Source organism: Oryx dammah, unplaced genomic scaffold, assembly GCF_014754425.2.
Source record: "Oryx dammah isolate SB20612 unplaced genomic scaffold, SCBI_Odam_1.1 HiC_scaffold_12, whole genome shotgun sequence".
Taxonomy (NCBI): Eukaryota; Metazoa; Chordata; class Mammalia; order Artiodactyla; family Bovidae; genus Oryx; species Oryx dammah.
The window spans coordinates 71,080,156-71,099,266 of record NW_024070196.1 but is presented as its reverse complement, the minus strand read 5'-3'; the positions used below and the strand labels follow the sequence as shown (position 1 = coordinate 71,099,266).

At 58.7% G+C, this 19,111-nt stretch overlaps 1 protein-coding gene across 1 annotated transcript in view; it reads left to right on the top strand.

The window, feature by feature from the left end:
* Positions 1 to 3,136: 3,136 nt before the first annotated feature.
* PI4KA (phosphatidylinositol 4-kinase alpha) overlaps positions 3,137 to 19,111 on the top strand; it is a 50,054-nt gene continuing 34,079 nt past the window's right edge. The window contains exons 1-13 of the mRNA XM_040251207.1: positions 3,137 to 3,302; positions 6,670 to 6,786; positions 7,738 to 7,831; positions 10,038 to 10,126; positions 11,686 to 11,758; positions 12,296 to 12,555; positions 12,971 to 13,037; positions 14,841 to 14,989; positions 15,496 to 15,561; positions 16,004 to 16,100; positions 17,704 to 17,895; positions 18,209 to 18,309; positions 18,809 to 18,938. Coding sequence (XP_040107141.1) covers positions 3,213 to 3,302; positions 6,670 to 6,786; positions 7,738 to 7,831; positions 10,038 to 10,126; positions 11,686 to 11,758; positions 12,296 to 12,555; positions 12,971 to 13,037; positions 14,841 to 14,989; positions 15,496 to 15,561; positions 16,004 to 16,100; positions 17,704 to 17,895; positions 18,209 to 18,309; positions 18,809 to 18,938 — 1,525 coding nt within the window. The 5' untranslated portion in view covers positions 3,137 to 3,212. The remainder of the gene's footprint in view (positions 3,303 to 6,669; positions 6,787 to 7,737; positions 7,832 to 10,037; positions 10,127 to 11,685; positions 11,759 to 12,295; positions 12,556 to 12,970; positions 13,038 to 14,840; positions 14,990 to 15,495; positions 15,562 to 16,003; positions 16,101 to 17,703; positions 17,896 to 18,208; positions 18,310 to 18,808; positions 18,939 to 19,111) is intronic.

Here is a 19,111-nt window from a genome sequence, read left to right as displayed (position 1 = left end):
GTGTCCAAATACAGTCTCATGCTTAGGTACCTGGGCGTTAGGATGTCAACATACGAATTTGGTGAGAGGCCCGGCCCAGCCCATCCCATCCCATGAAGCTGGGAGCACTGTCATTTCCTAAAGCGATTTTTAGTCTTTAACCATGTATAGCTATAGTTTTGTTTTGCAGAAATAGGCAATAGTTACTGTTTTCATGGTGGGACATGCTTTTTTTTGCATTGAGGAACCACACTTGGGCATTTCTCTGTTTAGACTTTCTGGATTTTCCTTGTGAAACAGCATGCTTGTACAGCTAGCACCGAGTCGGCTTCTGAATGACGTCCTTGTGTTACATCACAGCTGAGTCTTGATGCTTACTGCCCACCTGCTTCCAGAAGGTTCTGCGTATTGTGATAGCATTGGTAAGATACCTTGTACTGGTTTATCTGTAGCTTCACAGGGTTGGATTTTGTTGCTTGTTTCCCTGCCAACTCAGAAAGCATAAAAGAGTACCTTATCCTTTTGAGCCCAAGATAACGTTTGGCTGTGGTTGGCTCTGTCACATCGTGAGGTAAGCAGCCAGCCCACAGGGCAGAAGTACTCTCGCCTTCTGCGCTGCGGGAGCTTGGATTCCGTGCTCTCTTCACGCTGCAGCCCCGCTGCCTGAGTCCTGACTCCGGGCCGGGTTCACGCTGGGCCTCCCAGGTGCGCGCGGGGTCCTGCTCTCAGCCGGCTTTGCGATTGCAGCAGTCCGAGGAGCCGGGCACCAGTGTCTGTCGGGAGAGGAGTCTGTGGTGGACCCTGTGGCTTTGCAGTAAAGTCCGCTGGGAAGACACGTGGCTGTCTGGTATTTTGCTGGGGTGGGGGTGGGGAGAGGGAGGCGCAGACAACTTCGAATGTGGGCCCGAAGCCTTTCTCGTGGCTCTGGGTAGGTCTGTGAAGAAAGTGACAGAAGGGGATAAAGTGAGCGGCCCCTGAGGCGGCGGGAGTGCTGCAGGCCTCGCTGGGAGGGCCCCTCAGCCGGGGCTCCCACGGGGCGGCCACGGGGTCTGCAAGAGCTGTGCGCCCTGGCCGGTGGGGGGCGCTTCCGGTGGCGGAGGTGGAGGACCAGCGGTGGGAGAGCCGAGCGGAGAGCAGGCGGAGCGGGGCTCGGACCCAGAGGCCACGCCTGCCTGGGGAGCCGGGGAGGGCCTGCGTCTGCGCGAGGAAGCGCTTATGGCTGCCTCGAGGGGGAGGTGTTCTGTTTCTGCCGCCTCGCTGCGGGTTCTGGAGCTGGTGCCTCGGTCCCTTCCCCCAGCAGCTGTTCCCATCGAGTTTAGTGCGCTTGTTCTCCTGGTTTCTTATTCACGTGTTGACTTTGTTACCTGCTTCTCTCGTGAAGAGAAGCTTGGCCTCTTGTGCACGTGACCGCAGCAGCCAGAGCGCAGCTTTCAGGGGCGTGAGCCCCGCCGCGTAAATACAGGTTTGCGGCAAAGCGACTCCGGGCTCGCTTGCTAGCATTCACTGAGTCTGAGAGACTCTCCGCTGAAGCCACTCCTGTGAGCCTCTCTGTTCAGAGCTCTTCCGGGAGCTGGGATTCGGGCTGGCCGCAGGCTCACCACGGTGAAAGCAAAAGACACTGGCGTCGTCCGCCGCCCGTTCCCGCACGGTCTGGGAGGGCCTGTGGAGGGCCAGGCCCTCGAGGGGCGCCCCGTCTTGCAGTCATGGGGCTTACCGCGGAGAGACAAACCAGCGTTAAACAAAAAACTGCCAGCAAGCACGTCAGATGCGGACAGGCGCCATGAAGGAAAGGTGCGCGGCGTAACCGGCTCGCGGTGCACACCGGCAACATTCTCTCGTTGCAGAGCAGGGGCTCTAGAGCCCGCGGGCCCCACTGCCTCTCTGGGGACAGCAGCCGCAAGGCCTGCACCGCGAGGCGGATTCTTCACCCTGGACCCAGCAGGGAGCCCCAGCTGCAGGCTCTCGTCAGGCTGAGGACGCCCCGCGCCTTCCTGGTTTGTGGAGGCTTTTGTCTGGAAGGCTTTGCGCTTCTCAGCTGCTCTCCCTGCATCTGTTGCAGAGCTGGTTTTAAACTTGGTTAGGGTGGGTCTGAAACAGCTTTTGCCATAGGGACACTTCACTCCCCTGCGGAGGCGTGGCCCTGCGGGTTCTCCACGGAAGCCTTGTGGGCTTGTCGCTCTGGCTGGAAGGAGCCCAGGCTCCTGCCAGCTCGCCGAGGGCCTGGGAACCGTTCAGCTCCCGGCTCCTTCGTTGATTTCTGCCCCACTTCTCGGGGTATGATCCTATCCTGGTCCGTCTGAGCGCGTGCATCAGCGACTCAGATTTGCGGAGCTTCTTCCAGCTGAGCGCCCCCTTCTCCGGGCTCTCCGTCCGCTTTTCCCGCTCCTGTCTCCGCAGCTTCGTGAGACCAGCATGACCTGCTCTGTGGCCTGGGGTACGTCTACTGGCAGGAGTCCCGGGCAGCCGCAGGGCTCGCCTCGGCGCCCGCCTCCCTGGCCCTCAGCGCATGTGTGAGCCCGTGCTTTCACGTGTCTGCCCGTTTTTCTGTTTTATGGCAGGAAGCTGTGTCCACGTCCCGCCGTGCCCTCAGCGCTGCAGGTGGGAGTTCTCTGCTCACAGGATTTCAGTGCAAGAATCTGTCCCCTTGCTCTTTTTTTCCTGAGAAAGCTGAGGCTTGAGGGAGCTGGTTTGCCAACCTGCCAGAATCGTCACAGGCACTGCTGTCTATCAAGGCAGCTCTGAATCTCTTAGAAAATGCTGGCTTACGTCCCATGTTCTCCAAGGGAGCAGGACATAGAGTGACAATTCAAAAACAGATTTAACAACAAGAGACACCACTAATACTTGCAGCTTATTGTTCAGTTCTCAGGGAGTTGTATTTCCCCAGGAGACTATGCCCAAAGGTTTCAGATGACAGAAGTTGTGTACTTTGCAAACAGTTCCGTTGGCCAGCGTGTAATGGACGCCGTGACTGCAGCTCTGCTGTGACCTACATAGCTGAGGCCCACCCACTCACACGCTGACTTGGCCTTGCGGCGCTCGGCCTGGGCGTCCTGACTCGGGAGGGCGGGTCACGTCCTTGGGCGTTTCCTCACTCTGGCACAAGGAGCTCGTGGCAGAGAGGCTCCTGCCCACCTCCAGGGACGGGGGTGGCTGGGAAGGCGGGGTGCCACCCCCCTCGACATGTCCATTCCAGAGGACGGCTCCCAGACCCGCAGGAAGATCCCTGGGTGATGAAGCTTGCACAGCGCCAGTCTAGCCTTCAAAAGAACGTATGTGTCTTTCCACAAAAAAGGAAAACTCGGCCAGTGGCATTCTCCAGTGTAAGTTCTCAGAGGAGGAGGGGAGGAGAGGCTCTCCGCAGGGAGAGTCAGCCCCTTGCACGACCTCTCCATCACCTGGTTTGTCCCCTGCCTGGAGTGAGGGCGGGGCTGGGTCCAGGGTTCACTGCGCCGCAGCGCCTCCTCTGGTGGTGCTGGTGAGCAGAGGGGCAGTGGGTCAGAGGCGCGCTGCCCCCACCTACCCTCACAGGGCAGGTGGTGAGCCTGCTAGGACTGTGCTTTGGTGCCTGGCCCTGACGGGATGCCGCGTAGACAGGAGGCTGAGGCTCTGCGCGTCGCCGGGCGACTCTGGGTCTAACTCCAGAGTCCACGTGTGTCTCACTTCCATGACCCTTGCCCTGCCCCCCAAGAAGCCTGCAGGGACGAGACGGGATGGGAGCACGCTTCTGAGCAGCTCAGGCTCAGCGACATTGGCGCCTGGGAGTGCTGACCAGCGGCCATCTCCGTGTTTGGTCGGGAGGCCTGGCCAGCGGCGCCGCGTCCCTGAGTCTCGCTCCGCCCTGCAGCCCCCAGGGTCCCCCTTGGCTGTGCTGTGTGGGGCAGGGCCCGGGTCAGCACGGTGCCCCATCAGCTCTGGGCCTCCGTGGCGGGGGCGGGGCTCTTCTGCCTGAGCATTAACTCACACAGGGTGGATTCCTCCTCTTGTGTGTATATTTTAATTTTAACATACTGGATGTGCTTCCTGATTACACAAGGACTGTTTACCTTTAGAACATATTATGGCAAGTATTAAAAAAAGCATAAAGAAGAAACGTAACACCTCTGGTCAGCTTGTCTCTCAGAAGTATTGACACTGACTTTTTTTTTGGACCCCAGCGTGCAGCTTTCAGAATCTTAGGTCCTGGACCAGGGATTGAACCCCGGCCCTGGCAGCGAAGGCGCAGAGCTCTAACCGGCGGCCTGTCGAGGAAGCCCGCGCTGCGCTTTCTTCCCGCACTTGTTATGCATGTAATTCAGATCTTCCCTTCTGTTGGCTTCCAGGACGTTGAGAGCACTCTTCTGTGCCGTTGGGTATTGTTAGAAAAATGCTGTTGTTAATGTCTGTGGTATTAGGTTAAGTTTTACAAAAGCATTGATTTTATAGGTCAAAATGTCTGCATAACAGCAGTTTGATAGGATGTACCCTAACATTTGACCAAAGGGTGACCATGATTACTCTTGCAGTGTTCTAGACTGTTTCAGTTCTTCAGTTTGTCAACATAACCCCGGGGCGAGAGCATTTTACATAATTTTTGCCAGTTTCTATAAAGAAAGCTGAGCACCGAAGATGCTTTTGAACTGTGGTGTTGCAGAAGACTCTTGAGAGTCCCTTGGACTTGCAAGGAGATCCAACCAGTCCATCCTAAAGGCAGTCAGTCCTGAATATTCATTGGAAGGACTGATGCTAATACTTCGGCCACCTGATGCAAAGAACTGAGTCATTGGAAAAGACCCCGATACTGGGAAAGATTGAAGGCAGGAGGAGAAGGGGATGACAGAGGATCAGATGGTTGGATGGTACATCACCGACTCAGTGGACATGGGTTTGGGTGGACTCCGGGAGTTGGTGATGGACAGGGAGGCCTGGTGTGCTGCGGTTTATGGGGTTGCAGAGAGTCGGACACGACTGAGCGACTGAACTGAACTGAACTGAAATTGGCAGTTTCAGTTTGTCCTCGTGTATTTTCTGTTTTAAAATCTTAAGGGAGCAACAGAATTACTTTCTGTAAAAAGCCTTCAGTGGTAATCGACTGGTGCATTTTCAGGGCAAACGCCAAGCACTGGGTTCAGTTTCCTTTGCCTGTAAAACGTCCCACCAGACCCTGTGAACGTCAGTGAGAGCTTCTCATCACATCCATGGGTCGCAACGTTAGGGCCTCCTGGTGCGTCTTCAGAGCGTCCTCTGCGGAGATTTTCAGGATTGGCATCACCAATACTGTCACCCTGCTTATTTATCTTCTATGCAGAGGACATCACGAGAAACACTGGGCTGGAAAAGCACAGGCTGGAGTCAAGATTGCCGGGAGAAACATCAATCACCTCAGATGTGCAGATGACACCACCCTTATGGCAGAGAGTGAAGAGGAACTAAAAAACCTCTTGGTGAAAGTGAAAGAGGAGAGTGATAAAGTTGGCTTCAAGCTCAACATTCAGAAAACGAAGATCATGGCATCCGGTCCCATCACTTCATGGGAAATAGATGTGGAAACAGTGGCTGACTTTATTTTGAGGGGCTCCAGAATCACTGCAGATGGTGACTGCAGCCATGAAATTCAAAGACGCTTACTACTCCTTGGAAGGAAAGTTATGACCAACCTAGATAGCATATTCAAAAGCAGAGACGTTACTTTGCCAACAAAGGTCCATCTAGTCAAGGCTATGGTTTTTCCAGTGGTCAAGTATGGATGTGAGAGCTGGACTGTGAAGAAAGCTGAGCGCCGAAGAATTGATGCTTTTGACCTGTGGTGTTGGAGAAGACTCTTGAGAGTCCCTTGGACTGCAAGGAGATCCAACCAGTCCATTCTGAAGGAGATCAGTCCTGGGTGTTCATTGGAAGGAATGATGCTAAGGCTGAAACTCCAGTACTTTGGCGACTCCATGTGAAGAGTTGACTCATTGAAAAAGACCCTGATGCTGGGAGGGATTGAGGCCAGTAGGAGAAGGGGACGACAGAGGGTGAGATGGCTGGATGGCATCACGGACTCGATGGACATGAGTCTGAGTGAACTCTGGGAGATGGTGATGGACAGGGAGGCCTGGCGTGCTGCGATTCATGGGGTCGCAAAGAGACACAACTGAGCAACTGAACTGATTTTCCTTTTCATGCTGAACCCCGATTTTCGGTTCTTTGGTGGCCTACCCTGCTGGTTTGTTCTGACAGCCATCCAATGTTTTCATCTGTTCCGTTAATTGCTGACTGTCCACCCACCGCCCTCCACTTGCCGTCAGGGCACGTGCAGTAGCGGTGGATACTGTTTACTGAGTGCCTGCTGAGTGCCCACCCCGTCCCAAGTGCTGTGCACACACGCAGGGAGTGTAGAGAGCCTTAAGTGGAGGTGGGTGTCTGCGGCTTTTGCCACTGCTCACGGGCGCCACTGGGCAGCGGGGACCCAGGCTGCCCCGACACCAAGCGGCAGACCCCAGCCATTGTGCGTTACTGCTGCAGGCACGGCCACTCGGCTCTCGGCCCGGGGTCCTCAAAGGGCGTGTGTACCGTCACTTCAGAGGCTGGAGGTGTGCTTGCTATCATCTTTAGCTTGGGGAAAAATGATCTGTTAGTTGTATAGACTGAGTGGGCTTTTCAGTCCTGGCCCATTCTCAATGTGGGTTTATGTATTTTTAACCCATGGTTTTTTGTCTCCTTTTCTAGGTCGAAAAGCTGCTTTGTATGTGCCCAGTAGATTTCCATGGGATCTTCCAGCTGGACGAGAGGCGGAGGGACGCGGTGATTGCGTTGGGCATCTTTCTCATTGAATCTGACCTACAGGTAAGCCTTTGCGAAGTGAAGTGTTTCTGAGTGCAGAAGACGGTGCAGCTAGGGTTGAAGTTTGCACCCGCTGCATTCAGCTGGGTCAGAGCTGGAGGCTGGGGTAGCTGAACGGGCAGGAACTTGACTCCTTCAGGGCCGTGTCCTCAGGGGGGTGTGCTGTGGTCTCAGTGGGGTGAGCTGGTGCTCTGGGAGGGCTGCTTGGGTTTCGCCTCAGCAGAACGCTGCCGAGTCAGATGCAGAGGAGCTGTTATTTTCCCTTTCCAAAGGACAGCACTCTGAGATAATCGTGGTGTCTTTTTTTCAAACTACGATGGATATGAATTAAATTTTAGAGCGTGTGTTAATGTGCCTTTTAAAGGTGGTTTTAAAAACCCTTGGCAGAGTTTGCAATCATGTTTTCTAAACCACCGTTTTCTCAGCATCTCAGGACATCTGATGGTGTCCCCTTGTTGGGAATTACGCTTGTCTGGTCCTTCAGCGGGAGACCACCGAGCAAGCCCCTGGGGGGAGGTTATGAGCTGACTCCCTCCAAGTGATTTTTCCGCTGGCTCCTGCTGGTTGGCGTCTCATGCCCCTTTAGAGAGGAGCAGAAGGAAGCGAGTGGGAGCGCGTTCGGGGGAGGAGGGAGGCTGAGAGCAGCCGCGGCAGCCCGGCGTCCGGAGGCCTCTCTCTCCCGGAGCGTCTGGCCCTGAGGCCCAGCTGCGGGGCTGGGGGCTCTGAGCACCCGTCAGGGAGCCGCCCCGGGCGAGCGCATACGAGCCTTCTGCCGGGCGCCAGAGCTGGCTGGACCCAGGGCAGCAGGGGCAGGCGCCGGCCCGCCTGTGGGCTGCCATGCGCACACCCTGCTCTGAGACATGGAGGCTGTGGGCGTGCTTGGCTCTGGGCTCAGCCTGTGCTCAAAAGCCATGTGTTTAATTAAATGTAACCTTTTTTGTTTTTTTATTCAAGCACAAAGACTCTGTGGTTCCTTACCTTCTTCGGCTTCTTAAAGGTCTTCCGAAAGTGTATTGGGTAGAAGAGAGCACGGCTCGGAAGGGCAGAGGTAATTTGGCTTAGCGTTCCCCGGAGTACGGGAAGCGACCGTGTGCTCCCTGTCTGTGAGATCGAGGGTGTAGTCCTGGTGCAGCAGCTAGGTGCCTGCAGCCAGTTCTGCTCCCGCTGGGGGACAGCGGCCCGCCTGCAGCGCCGCAGGCCACAGGCCCCCACGTGCCCCAGAGCCCCACGCAGGGCGGCCTGAGTGGGACCACTGGGACCCTCGGGAACCTCTGGTCATGTCCCCCTGGGCAGCTGTCCCCCAGCTGATTTGTCACCCTGCAGTCAGATCAGTTCTCCAGAGGCCTGGCAGCTGCTCTGGAACGAGGGCTGGACCGCAGTGCCCTCTCTCAGCAGTCACGTCGCTTCGTCAGTGTTGCTGCGTTTCCATTGCCTTTTGCATCTGTAGACATGGACTAAATCTGTGTGACTCTTGTCTAGCTGGTATTTGGTTCTGAAGTCTCTTCAAAGACAGAGAAAGTGAGATAATCTCCCCTCTTCCTTCCACCGCCCTCCCCTCCCTTCCTCCCTGCTTGCCTCCTTCCTCCCGTCCCTCCTGAAATATTTACACAGCCCCACGACATGCCAGGCGTTGTGTAAATGCTTATAACGCTCGTGGTCTTGTGAACGGATTTTCCAAGACGCTAAAGTCAGCTTGGAAGATCTCCAGCATTTCAGAGTTCATGAACTTTCAGACTGAAGTTTCTTTGTAACCTCTCTCTGAGGCCTGAGGCCCCCACCTTCAGACCTCACTGGGGCTTGATGCCTGCAAGACGGCCCCGTCTGCCCTCTCGGTGGCAGGGCCTGCATTTGTTGGGTGGGCCCACCTGCTGGCCCCATGCTGTCCTCAGGCACCGCCGGTGTGGGTCTGCCCGGGCTCCTCCTGCCCTCTGGATTTTCTCCGTTGCTGGTGGCTGGTGTCGGCCTAAAGCTGACAGTCTAGATTGTGTAGATATGTGGAATCTGGTGAGAGAGCGTCGTAGACAGTGAGACGCCTGTGTGCACCGGTGCTGTCTAATCTGGAGAGAAGCAGAGTCCTAGAAAATGTTGATCCTACTTTATTTCAAAACGAACTTCACTTCTGTACATGTGGACTCACTCTCGTGAAATTTTGAGCATTACTAAAGATCGCTGGAGTTGTATGAGTACCTGGTTACTGGTTGACACCTCAGCCTCCGAGTTTCTGTTCCGGCAGTGTCGCTCACCTTTGATGTGTCCAGAGCGGCAGCTCCTCGGGGCCGTCCCTGGACCAGCAGCTTCAGCTCCGGGGGCTTGTTGGGAGGCAGAGCCTCAGCCCCTGCGTTGGACCTGCCGAGTTAGGACTCTGGCCAGGGAGCAGACAGACCGCTCCAATAAGCCCTCCTGAGGGTTCCGGCCACTCGTGCTTGAGGAGGACCTAGAGCTGTGTCTCTGGATCTCATGTGGAAAAGTAGACACGTGGCGGTGGCTATCGTGTGTGTGTGTGTGTCTGTGTGTGTGTCCTGAGTAGACACGTGGTGGGTGGCTGTTGTGTGTGTGTGTGTGTCCTGAGTAGACACGTGGCGGTGACTGTCGTGTATGTGTGTGTGTGTGTGTGTTCTTGAGTCAGTGCTCAGCGTCCAGGACAGGTTACGTGTTTAGTAGGGACCTGGTCTCCACGGCGGCAGGCCTGGCCGTCCCTCAGTGCCCTTGACAGAACTGCCGCTTCTCTTTCGGGCCTCTGGGTGCAGAGCTCCTTTCCTGCCCCGAGGCCTGCTCCTGAGAAGCTCCCTCCTGGCAGGCTCAGTCGGGGAAGGGCCTGAGCACCTGTGAGGAGCGGAGTGCGCCTCTGGATGGTCCTCTCAGCGTCTTAGATTTCTCCCTCCATCAGAAGAAGAGAGAATTAGACGTTCACTCAGTTTCAAGTGATAGTGGTCGGCACTGGAAAATCAGCCTCCACGAGGTGTGTCTCCCACACACTCAGGACTGAGTCCCCAGCTTCATGGAGGTGGGAAGTAAACCATGGAGGGTGTTGTGGTAAAAGGCACCGTGATCTCAGACTGTAAATGGGCTCAGGACGCATCATAGTTTCTTGAACTGAAACATTTTGTTGCGAGGAAGGCAGGGGTGTTCCTCAGGAAACATGCTGGGCCCCTACCCTGTTGAGAGCGGCCTCCGCAGGGAGCGGGTCCTTGACAGCGTGTGAGGGGGAGCAGCCAGGCAGGGTGCGGGTCCAACTCCTGTCTCTCTGCCTCCAGGTGCCCTCCCGGTGGCCGAGAGCTTCAGCTTCTGCCTGGCCACCCTGCTGTCCGACGTGGCTTACAGGGACCCTTCCCTCAGGGGTGAGGTGAGTGCCGCTCCGCGCTGTGCTTGTGCGCAGAGCCCCACGGCGATGGCGGGACGGGCAGAAGGTCTTTGGGCTGCTGGTGCTGGCGCACGGCGCGCAGTGGACGACGCCGCTGAGCACCACGGAGCTCCGTTTGCAGGGCTGCCCCCGCCGACCCCCCGGGTCCGGGTCGGCCTGCTTTCCCGGCTGCCTCCACGCTGGGGATCAAAGGGGCTCTTACAACAGAAGCCCTTCTTTCTAGGAAGTGGGGCCGTGTGTTCCTTCAAGTGCCCGAGTTGTTTTTCTTTTAGTCTGTTTTGGTGAAAACGCTGCTTCAGTGTATTTCATACTCTCTCCTTCTAAAGAGGAATAGGGTGGTGACAAGCTTCGTCTTAAGCAGCTCTGTTACTGGCAGAGGCGGCCTCCCCGTGCCTGTGTGCCCGTGCTCCCGGCTGGCTGCCGCTCTTCAGCGCCGTGTCTTTTAATTTTTAAAATCTCTTTCCTTACTATTGCTGTGACTTCGTTTGTCCCTGTTTCTGTCATTACTTTGGTCTCCACCCTTCTTTCTTAGTTGAGGTTCTTTATTGTGGATTGGCTTAACAGGTAATGAAATAGAGTACAATCACATGTTGTTATTTAAAACGTTAACAGGGCTTTTTTATCAGTAACACCCACTGAAATAGAGAGGCATCACAGAAGACGGTGGTATAACTTTAATACATGAAACGGACAAAGCGTTGCTTTTCACATCCTCACGGCTTCCGTGTCATTAGACAGAACGGAGCTGTGGCCCCATTGCCTCAGACCAGCTTCGTCCTCTGTCTGGATCCCTTCCCTGCAGTGGTGGGCAGTGAGGGGCTGAGAGGGGCTCCATTTGGCGCTCGGTTCTGAGCCTGGAGCACCCACTGCTGGCCCCCTGGGTCAGCAGTGTGGCCGAGGGCAGGGCTCGAGGACCAGCCAGGGGTGGAGACCTGGGCCACACAGTGTGGACACTGCCAGCCTGGGCACTGAGGACCCGCCCGACGGACTCAGCCTGCGCCCCGGGCTTTTTTGTGGGGCTCCGTGAGAGGCCAAAGAGACTGGCCCCTCGGCGGAGGGACACAGCCTGGGGCAGCAGGTATGGAGAGGCTGACAGAGCTCGCCTCTGTGAGCCCATCCGGCGGCAGCATGGAGGTGCTGGAGGGCCAGTGTCCCATCCCCGGACGTCCGGAGTCCGGCTGAGCCTGGCGATAGCCCGGGGCGGCCCCGGCTCCCCTGGCGTAGCAGTGGGAGGCCATTGCCGACACTCTGGACTCCAGTGGAGTCAGGCTGGCCATCAGCAAGGCTGTGAATCGTAGGAATGGACTGAAAGAACCAAGGGTGCTGAGCCATGAGGGCAGCCAGGGCCCCTCTGGACTGGCCGAGAAGCGGGCCGTGTTCCTGAAGGTGCCGCCCGCCTCTGCAGAGCGCCTGTGCGGGGGGCTCGGTCGTGTGCGAGGTTGGACGCGAGGCCGTCCCACGCTGCCTCTGGTTCTGAGTTGACTGTGGCATCACCCCGGGTTTCTGGATGAGTCTGTGTCCTGTCTCCTCGGCTCTTGCAGATATTAGAGGCGCTGCTGCAGGTTCTCCACGTGCTTCTGGGGATGTGCCAGGCCCTGGAGATTCAAGAGAAAGGTATGGCTTCTTTCTTTAATGACATTGTGGCTATCCTTTCCCTGGCATTTCCTAGTCTTCAGAGTTCCTCTCCTTTGAGACCAGTGCGCCTGTGGTTACCTTGGTTGCTCGCGGCCCGAGAGGCGGAGTGTGGGGAAGGGGGGCGCTGGGGGCGGGTCGTGAGCACAGCTGTCCTGCCTGAGTGCTGGGCCCCTCCCTCACCCTCCGGCGGCTCAGTTTCCTCCCCTGTGGCCTATTTGGAGGTCCTTTTCCCTCTGGTGGGAAGCTGTCTACTTGCTCCCAGCAGGACTGGCTACGCTGGTGCTGGCCTGGGCGGAAGCCCGTCGGGTGGCATGGCTGAGGGCTGCCGAGAGCTGAGGGTGCTCAGATACCCCGCCACGGGCCGCGCCTGCTGCTGGGCTGTGGGCGGGTTGGGAAGGTCAGCGCTGGGCTGGGCGCTGCTGCCAGGCTGTTCGGGCCCTTGGATTTGCAGTCGAGGGGTGGCGAGGTGGGGCCCCAGAGCCCCCGGGTGCCGCCACGGTCTCCCTTGTCTTCCAGAGTACCTGTGCAAGCACGCGGTCCCGTGCCTGCTGGGGATCATGCGCGCCTTCGGGCGGCACAGCAGCTCGGAGGAGTCGCTCCTGTCCAGGCTCTTCCCCAGAGCGCCCCTGCACTCCCCCCGCGTCCCTGAGGAGCTGGAAGGCGTGCGCAGGCGGTCCTTCAACGACTTCCGCTCCATCCTCCCCAGCAGCCTGCTCACCGTGTGCCAGGAGGGCAGCCTGAAGAGGAAGGCCAGCAGCGCGTCCAGCGTTGCGCAGGTGGGCCGCGCTCCCGGACAGCCGGGGCCTGGGGCTTGCGAGGGCCCTGCCGTGGTCTGAGGGGACTCAGAGGCTCTTGCGGGAGTTCTCTGCAGGGTTGCGGCTGCCACGTCCTTTCTGAGATCTACACGTGAGTCATCTCTGGGCGCGAGGCTCTTGTTTCCTAGCCGTTGGGTACAGCTCTGTTCTGAGCAGGAGACGGCGCCCCTAGGAAATGTGTGACTGGCTCGTGGAGAAAGCCAGGGAACAACAGGAACCTGGCTCAGTCAGCAGGCACAGAGGTGTGGCAAGACCCAGTGCTCGCAGAATTGCAGCAGAGAGCCGCAGTGCGGGGCTTTCAGGGAGGACGGCTGAGCGAGGCGGCGGTCGGAAGCCCGTCTGCCCGAGGTCTGACTGCCTTTCTGGTCTGTTTCAGGTCAGCCCTGAGCGTGGGGCGCCCCCACCCACCCCCCCCGGAGGATCTGCCTTTCACTGCCTCGAAGGTGGGCCTCGCCCTTCCGCAGAGCTCGCTGGCCAAGCGGGGACAGGGCCCAGGCCCCAGGCCCCCCCGCGGTGTGCGAGTGGCATGCAGCTCAGCGCCAGGCTGACAGGGCACCCGTTTTCTGTTCCCGATTAAACTTCCTACACTTGAATCTGAAAGTGTTTCCAGCGTGGAGACAAGTGTTGAGAGGGATACATAGGACCCCCGGCGCCGGCCGTCTGAGTCTCAGTGTGTTAACCGTGGGAGTGCCCGTTTTCAGGCGACAGTGGTGACGGCCGGTCCTGCTCTTGTTTCGTTTCAAGGCCTTAAGGACCGGGGTGACATTAAGGCGTGTAGTAATGAGAGTGAGTGAAAGCTTGTCTGTAGTAGCGCTTTCTGTGGGACTTGCTGTCCACAAAGGACTCTCGGGTCATTTACCGAATGTGGTCGTCTGCCAGCCTGTACCGTCAGACCCACGTTAGGCAGCCTGTGGCTTCGCCTCCGGGGACTGAGGCAGGGTCGGGTGGGCCACGGGGGCGCACGCCCTGGAGCCCCGCGCTCCTCTGCCAGGCGGCGCTTGCTCGAGACCCTTTCTCAAGGGCATCTGAGATGCCTGGGGAGTTGTTTTTAAAAAGCAGAGGTGTGACTGAGCCAGGTAAGTGTGGACAGCACGGGTACACTGTCTCCGGGCTGTGAGAGGCCGAGTGTGCACACCCGAAGGCCAGGATGTGCGTAATCCTGGCATAACCCTACCGCCGTCACACCCTGAGGGCCCTTGGGCTGGGAGCCTGAACTCAGGGCCATCCCCATTGTGGCTGGTGCCAGGCCTGAGGGAGACCCCCTGCCCTTGCTCACACGCTCCCCACTCCCTGATGGTCCAGGCCCTCTCCCAGGCACCACAAGAATTTATATTTAAGTATTTCTTAAAAGCACAAAGCTGATCATTTCTTTTCCTGCTTAAAAGCTCTCGGTGACCTCGCTGCGTAAATGTCAGATCCAAGCCTCTTGGCCACTGGAGCGCCCGCCTCCTGTTTGCATGTCTGCCCTCCTCGCTGCCTCCGCCACGCGGGGCTTCCTCCTCACATTGTGCTGTGTGTCCAGGAGGCGCCCTCTGGTCACAGGTTGCTGGCCTGCCTGTGTGACTGGCATTATTTTTTACAGTGAACTGGCTTGTCCTTCAAGGGAAGGACCCAATGGTCTGCTGCACGGCACTGTGCTGAGGCTGCGACCCTGGCCGAGCTGTGAGCCGTGGGTCTCTGCATGCAGGAGCACGGAGACCCCCCTCAGTGCCTCTGCAGCGCCCAGTGCAGTGGGGCTGGGGCCCCCCACACTTGGCCCACAGAGCTGCCGCCTCCCCGCCTCCCGCCCTGGTCACCACCACTCTCTGCTCCCACATCTTCACCTTTGTAAAATTCCACATATAAGTGGTGTCCTGTGGCACCTTTGACTTGGTTCCCTTACTCTGAGAATCCCTAGATCCACGCCTGTTGCTGCGGGCGGCATTATTCCGTCCTTTGTGCGGCCGAGCAGTATCCCACTGTGCGTTTGCAGCACGTCCTTCTTTATCTGCCATCGGACACTTGGGTTGCTCTGTGTCCTGGCTGTTGTGAACAGTGCTCATGTGGACCCAGGGGCGCGCGCATCATTTCAATTCATAATTCGGACATATGCCCAGGAGTGAGATTGCTGGATCGTGCCAGCCTCTGTTTCTTAAGGGAAGGAAGGAATTGGAGCGTCAGCATAAGTGCGGCTGATGCCTTCGGTGGGTGTTGCGAGCACGTCTGGTCGCGTGTTCTGAGACCCACTGTTGCTTCTGCCCTGTCAGCCTCTCACTCATCCGACGGGAGCGCCCGGGAATCCGACTACTACTTCTCTGCCGTCAGCTCCAGCTTCTCCGTCTCTCCTCTCTTCAACGGCGTCACCTACAAGGAGTTCAGCATTCCCCTCGAGATGCTCCGGGAGCTCTTAAACCTGGTGAGCGGAGCGAGGGGCGGGCAGGCAGACACCAGGGAGGCTGTGGCGGCCGCAGCGCGGGGCGCCGGGTGTCCGATTAAAGAGGAGGCACACGTCCTCGGGGTCCGCGTGGCACGGTCCCGTCTCACCCCTGCAGCAGCCGTGTGGGGAGACGGCCACGAGCCCCCACACGAGAGGGGGCTTTAGGCGGAAGGTCAGTCTGGCCTGGAGCCTGGGTGCTTCCGCCTCTGGCCGTGGAAGCCTCGTGTCCCCGGTTCCGAGGGAGCGGCTCCTTTGCTGCTTGCTCTCCGCCCCATCCAGCGTAGGATAGGCCCCAGGTGCTGGAGGGTGCGGGGCGTTTGGCGGGGGAGGGGCGTGGGCGCCGGGTGACACGTGCGCTGCTGGCCTCTCGCTTCTGCCCCGTTTTTCAGCGGGAGGTGGTGATGTGGTTTCATCCTGGGCAGGCTCTGCCCCTCCATCTCCCATGGTGGCTGCCGGGGGCTCACCAGGCCTCCTTCCCCTCGCAGGTGAAGAAGATCGTGGAGGAGCCTGTCCTCAAGTCTCTGGACGCAGTGGTCACGGGTGTGATGGAGGTGTGTCCTCTGAGGGCCTCCTGCCCAGGTCCCCTGGCAGTGCCCTGTCCTGACCACTGAGCAGTGGCCAGTGTGCCTGCCGCCCAGGTGTGAGGCAGGCTCGGAGGGACTGACGGCTGATGTGGGCGCTGAATTCCGACCTGGGCTCTACTGCTCTGCACGGTCCTTGCCCGAGGTGCCACTCTGGGGCACGCCCCTCATGGGTGCAGCACTGCGGGCCTCGCTGGTGGGCGTGTGGTGTATGCCCGGCCGCCTCCCGTCCTCAGCCTGTGCGGGACCATGGCCCACAGCCGCTGACACAGTCAGGAGGTGTCACTGCCCAGAACCCTGGCAATGCTGGGCCAGTCCCCTTTCGCATCTCTGGGTGGCATCAGTGAAGGAGGGAGCAGGAGGGGACCCCAGCGACAGGCTGTGTGGGTCACACCCATGCCCCTGCCTGCAGGCCAACCCCAGTGCCGACCTCTACTATGGCGCCTTCAGCGACCCCCTGTGCGTGGCTGTGCTCAGGATGCTGCGAGACACCCTGTATTACATGAGAGGTGAGGGCCGTGCCGCCGCGTCCCGACCCGGGGCAGCCGCTGGGAGCGTGGCCTCGCCGTCCTCGCGTGAAAGACGGTCTCCTCTGCTCTTCTCGGTGCTGAATGCACTTTGTGACCACGGTCTTGACGACCACGTGGTGTCCAGCGGGCGTCTCTGCTTTCCTTAGCCGTTTCTTCACCTGACCCCCAGTGCTCCTGGGAACCAAGCCTCGTAGGGGCCCCAGCACAGGTTAGGCTGTGGAGGGCAATGGGCACCTGGAGCCCGCGGCCTCCCCAGCCAGTTGCCAACCGCCACGGCCCGTCTGCTTGTGTCTGTGCTGCCTCTGGGGCCTCCTTACCGTCCAGGCCCCGAGGATGTACAGCTCGGTCAGGCTGCGGCCTTCAGGTGCCTGCCGTGCAAGGGTCCTTCCTTGGCCAAGTCCGGGTTCCCACATACGATAAATGACCCCTTTTCAGGAAGTATCACTGGAGTTCAGTTCAGTCGCTCAGTCGTGTCCAACTCTTTGTGACCCCATGAACCGCAGCACACCAGGCCTCCCTGTCCATCACCAGCTCCCGGACTTCACCCAAACCCATGTTCATTCAGTTGGTGATGCCATCCAACCATCTCATCCTCTGTCGTCCCGGTCTCCTCCTGCCCTCAATCTTTCCCAGCATCAGGGTCTTTTCCAGTGAGTCCCCTCTTCACATCAGGTGGCCAGAGTATTGGAGTTTCAGCTTCAACAGCAGTCCTTCCAATGAACACCCAGGACTGATCTGTTTTAGGATGGACTGGTTGGCTCTCCTTGCAGTCTAAGGGACTCTCAAGAGTCTTCTCCAACACCACAGTTCGAAAGCATCAATTCTTCGGGGCTCAGCCTTCTTCACAGTCCAACTCTCACATCCATATATGACTACTGGAAAAACCATAGCCTTGACTAGACGGACTTTTGTTGGCAAAGTAATGTCTGCTTTTTAATATGCTGTCTAGTTTGGTCATAACTTTCCTTCCAAGGAGTAAGGGTCTTTGAATTTCATGGCTGCAGTCACCATCTGCAGTGATTTTGGAGCCCCAAAAAATAAAGTCAGCCACTCTTTCCACTGTTTCCCATCTATTTGCCATGAAGTGATGGGACCGGATGCCGTGATCTTAGTCTTTTGAATGTTGCACTTCTGGCGAACTTTTTCACTGTCCTCTTTCACTTTCATCAGGAGGCTCTTTAGTTCTTCTTCACTTTCTGCCATAAAGGTGGTGTCATATCTGAGGTGATTGGTACTTCTCTTGGCAGTCTTGACTCCAGCCCAGCATATCTCGTGATGTGCTCTGCGTATGAGTCAACTCAGGTCACTGGAGCGCTTCCTGTTAATGAGGCGGTTCTGGAGATGGTGTTCCCCGTTGTGTCTCGCGTGTTCAGCGTCCACCGTTTTGACAGCTTGGGACACAGCATGACTCCCTCCTCTGGGGATGACTTTCCTGACTGCCGGGTGGCCCGCGTGCAGGGCGGGCGTGCGTGCCCGTCCAGGTTCGCCTGGTGGGCCTCCCTAGAAGCGCGGGGCCGCAGCAGCGCTCTCTCCCGGGGTCTGTCTGAGGGGCGGGCCTGAGCGCGTGTGCTCTCCCCCGCAGACCTGCCCACCTCCTTTGTGAAGGAGGTACATGACTTCGTGCTGGAGCAGTTCAACAGCAGCCAGGGGGAGCTCCAGAAGACCCTGCACGATGCCGACCGGGCCCACAGCGAGCTCAGCCCCCTCAAGCTGCGCTGCCAGGCCAGCGCCGCCTGCGTGGACCTCATGGTCTGGGCAGTGAAGGACGAACAGGGTGGGTTCCCCCGCCAATGCCTCCCTTCCGTGGGGATGGAGGGGGCGGGGTCTACCCGAGGAGGGTGGGGCCTGAGTTGGGCGGAGCCTGGCCCAGGAGGTGTGGCAGGGCCTGAGTCAGGGGGCAGAGTGGGCACGAGGGATGAAGTGGTCCCGGAGGCAGGACAGGAGCAGGGAGCCGTCCAGACCCTGAGGTGGAGTTGCCCAGAGCCCTGGGTTCGGGTTCTGTCGCGACCTGGGTGCGGCGCTTGGTGGAGGCACCTGTGGCCGCGTCATCTGCTGAGGATCTATACTCGCCCGTGTCCTGAACTCAGGTGCAGAGAATCTGTGCGCCAAGCTGTCTGAGAAGCTGCAGTCCAAGACTTCCAGCAAGGTCATCATTGCACACCTGCCGTTGCTCATCTGCTGTCTGCAGGTCCGTCGCTGGCTCCGGGAAGGGGTGGACTCCCGTCCCCAAGACCTTCTCACAGCGTCCAGGCTGAGGCCTGCACGAGCAGCCGGATATGAGCTGCTGTGTCTAGGAACTTGAGCCTGCTGCGGACGGCTAGCGGGCTTTGTGCGAGCAGGGTCCAGGCGCAGCCGGGTCCCATGTTGCAGAGGCTCCCCAGCATGTGCTGGGCGTTTCCCAGGCGGCAGACGGGAACCTGCCTTGTCAAGGCTCTGACCCATCCCAGGCCCCATGACTCCCATCTGCCTGTGCAGAAGTAACGTTCCCAATGAGCCCCATCTCCCCTGCGTAGCTTGCGGAGGTGAAGGACAGGTTACCAGTGAATCGCACGTTTAGGTGGAGTCCCCACTGCCCTGACCTGTCACTACGCCTGGTGGCACGTGGACAGGACCCGACTCCGGTCATGGTGGTGTCTGAGGGGCTGAGCGCCTCCCCTGTGGCCCCTGACAGTTCCCGTGCGTTGCAGGGCCTGGGCCGCCTGTGCGAGCGGTTCCCGGTGGTCGTGCACTCGGTGACCCCCTCCCTGCGGGACTTCCTGGTGGTCCCGTCCCCCGTGCTGGTGAAGCTGTACAAGTGCCACAGCCAGTACCACACAGGTAAGGGCCCCACCTGGGTAGGGGGAGGTGCCCAGCTTCCCTGCAGGCTGCTCCCGACCAGAAACCTCCCTCCAGGCCCCGCCCTCCCGGGCTCCTCCCCCAGGCTCCGCCCTCCCAGACATCTTCCTCCAGGCCCCGCCCTCCCGGGCTCCTCCCCCAGGCCCCGCCCTCCC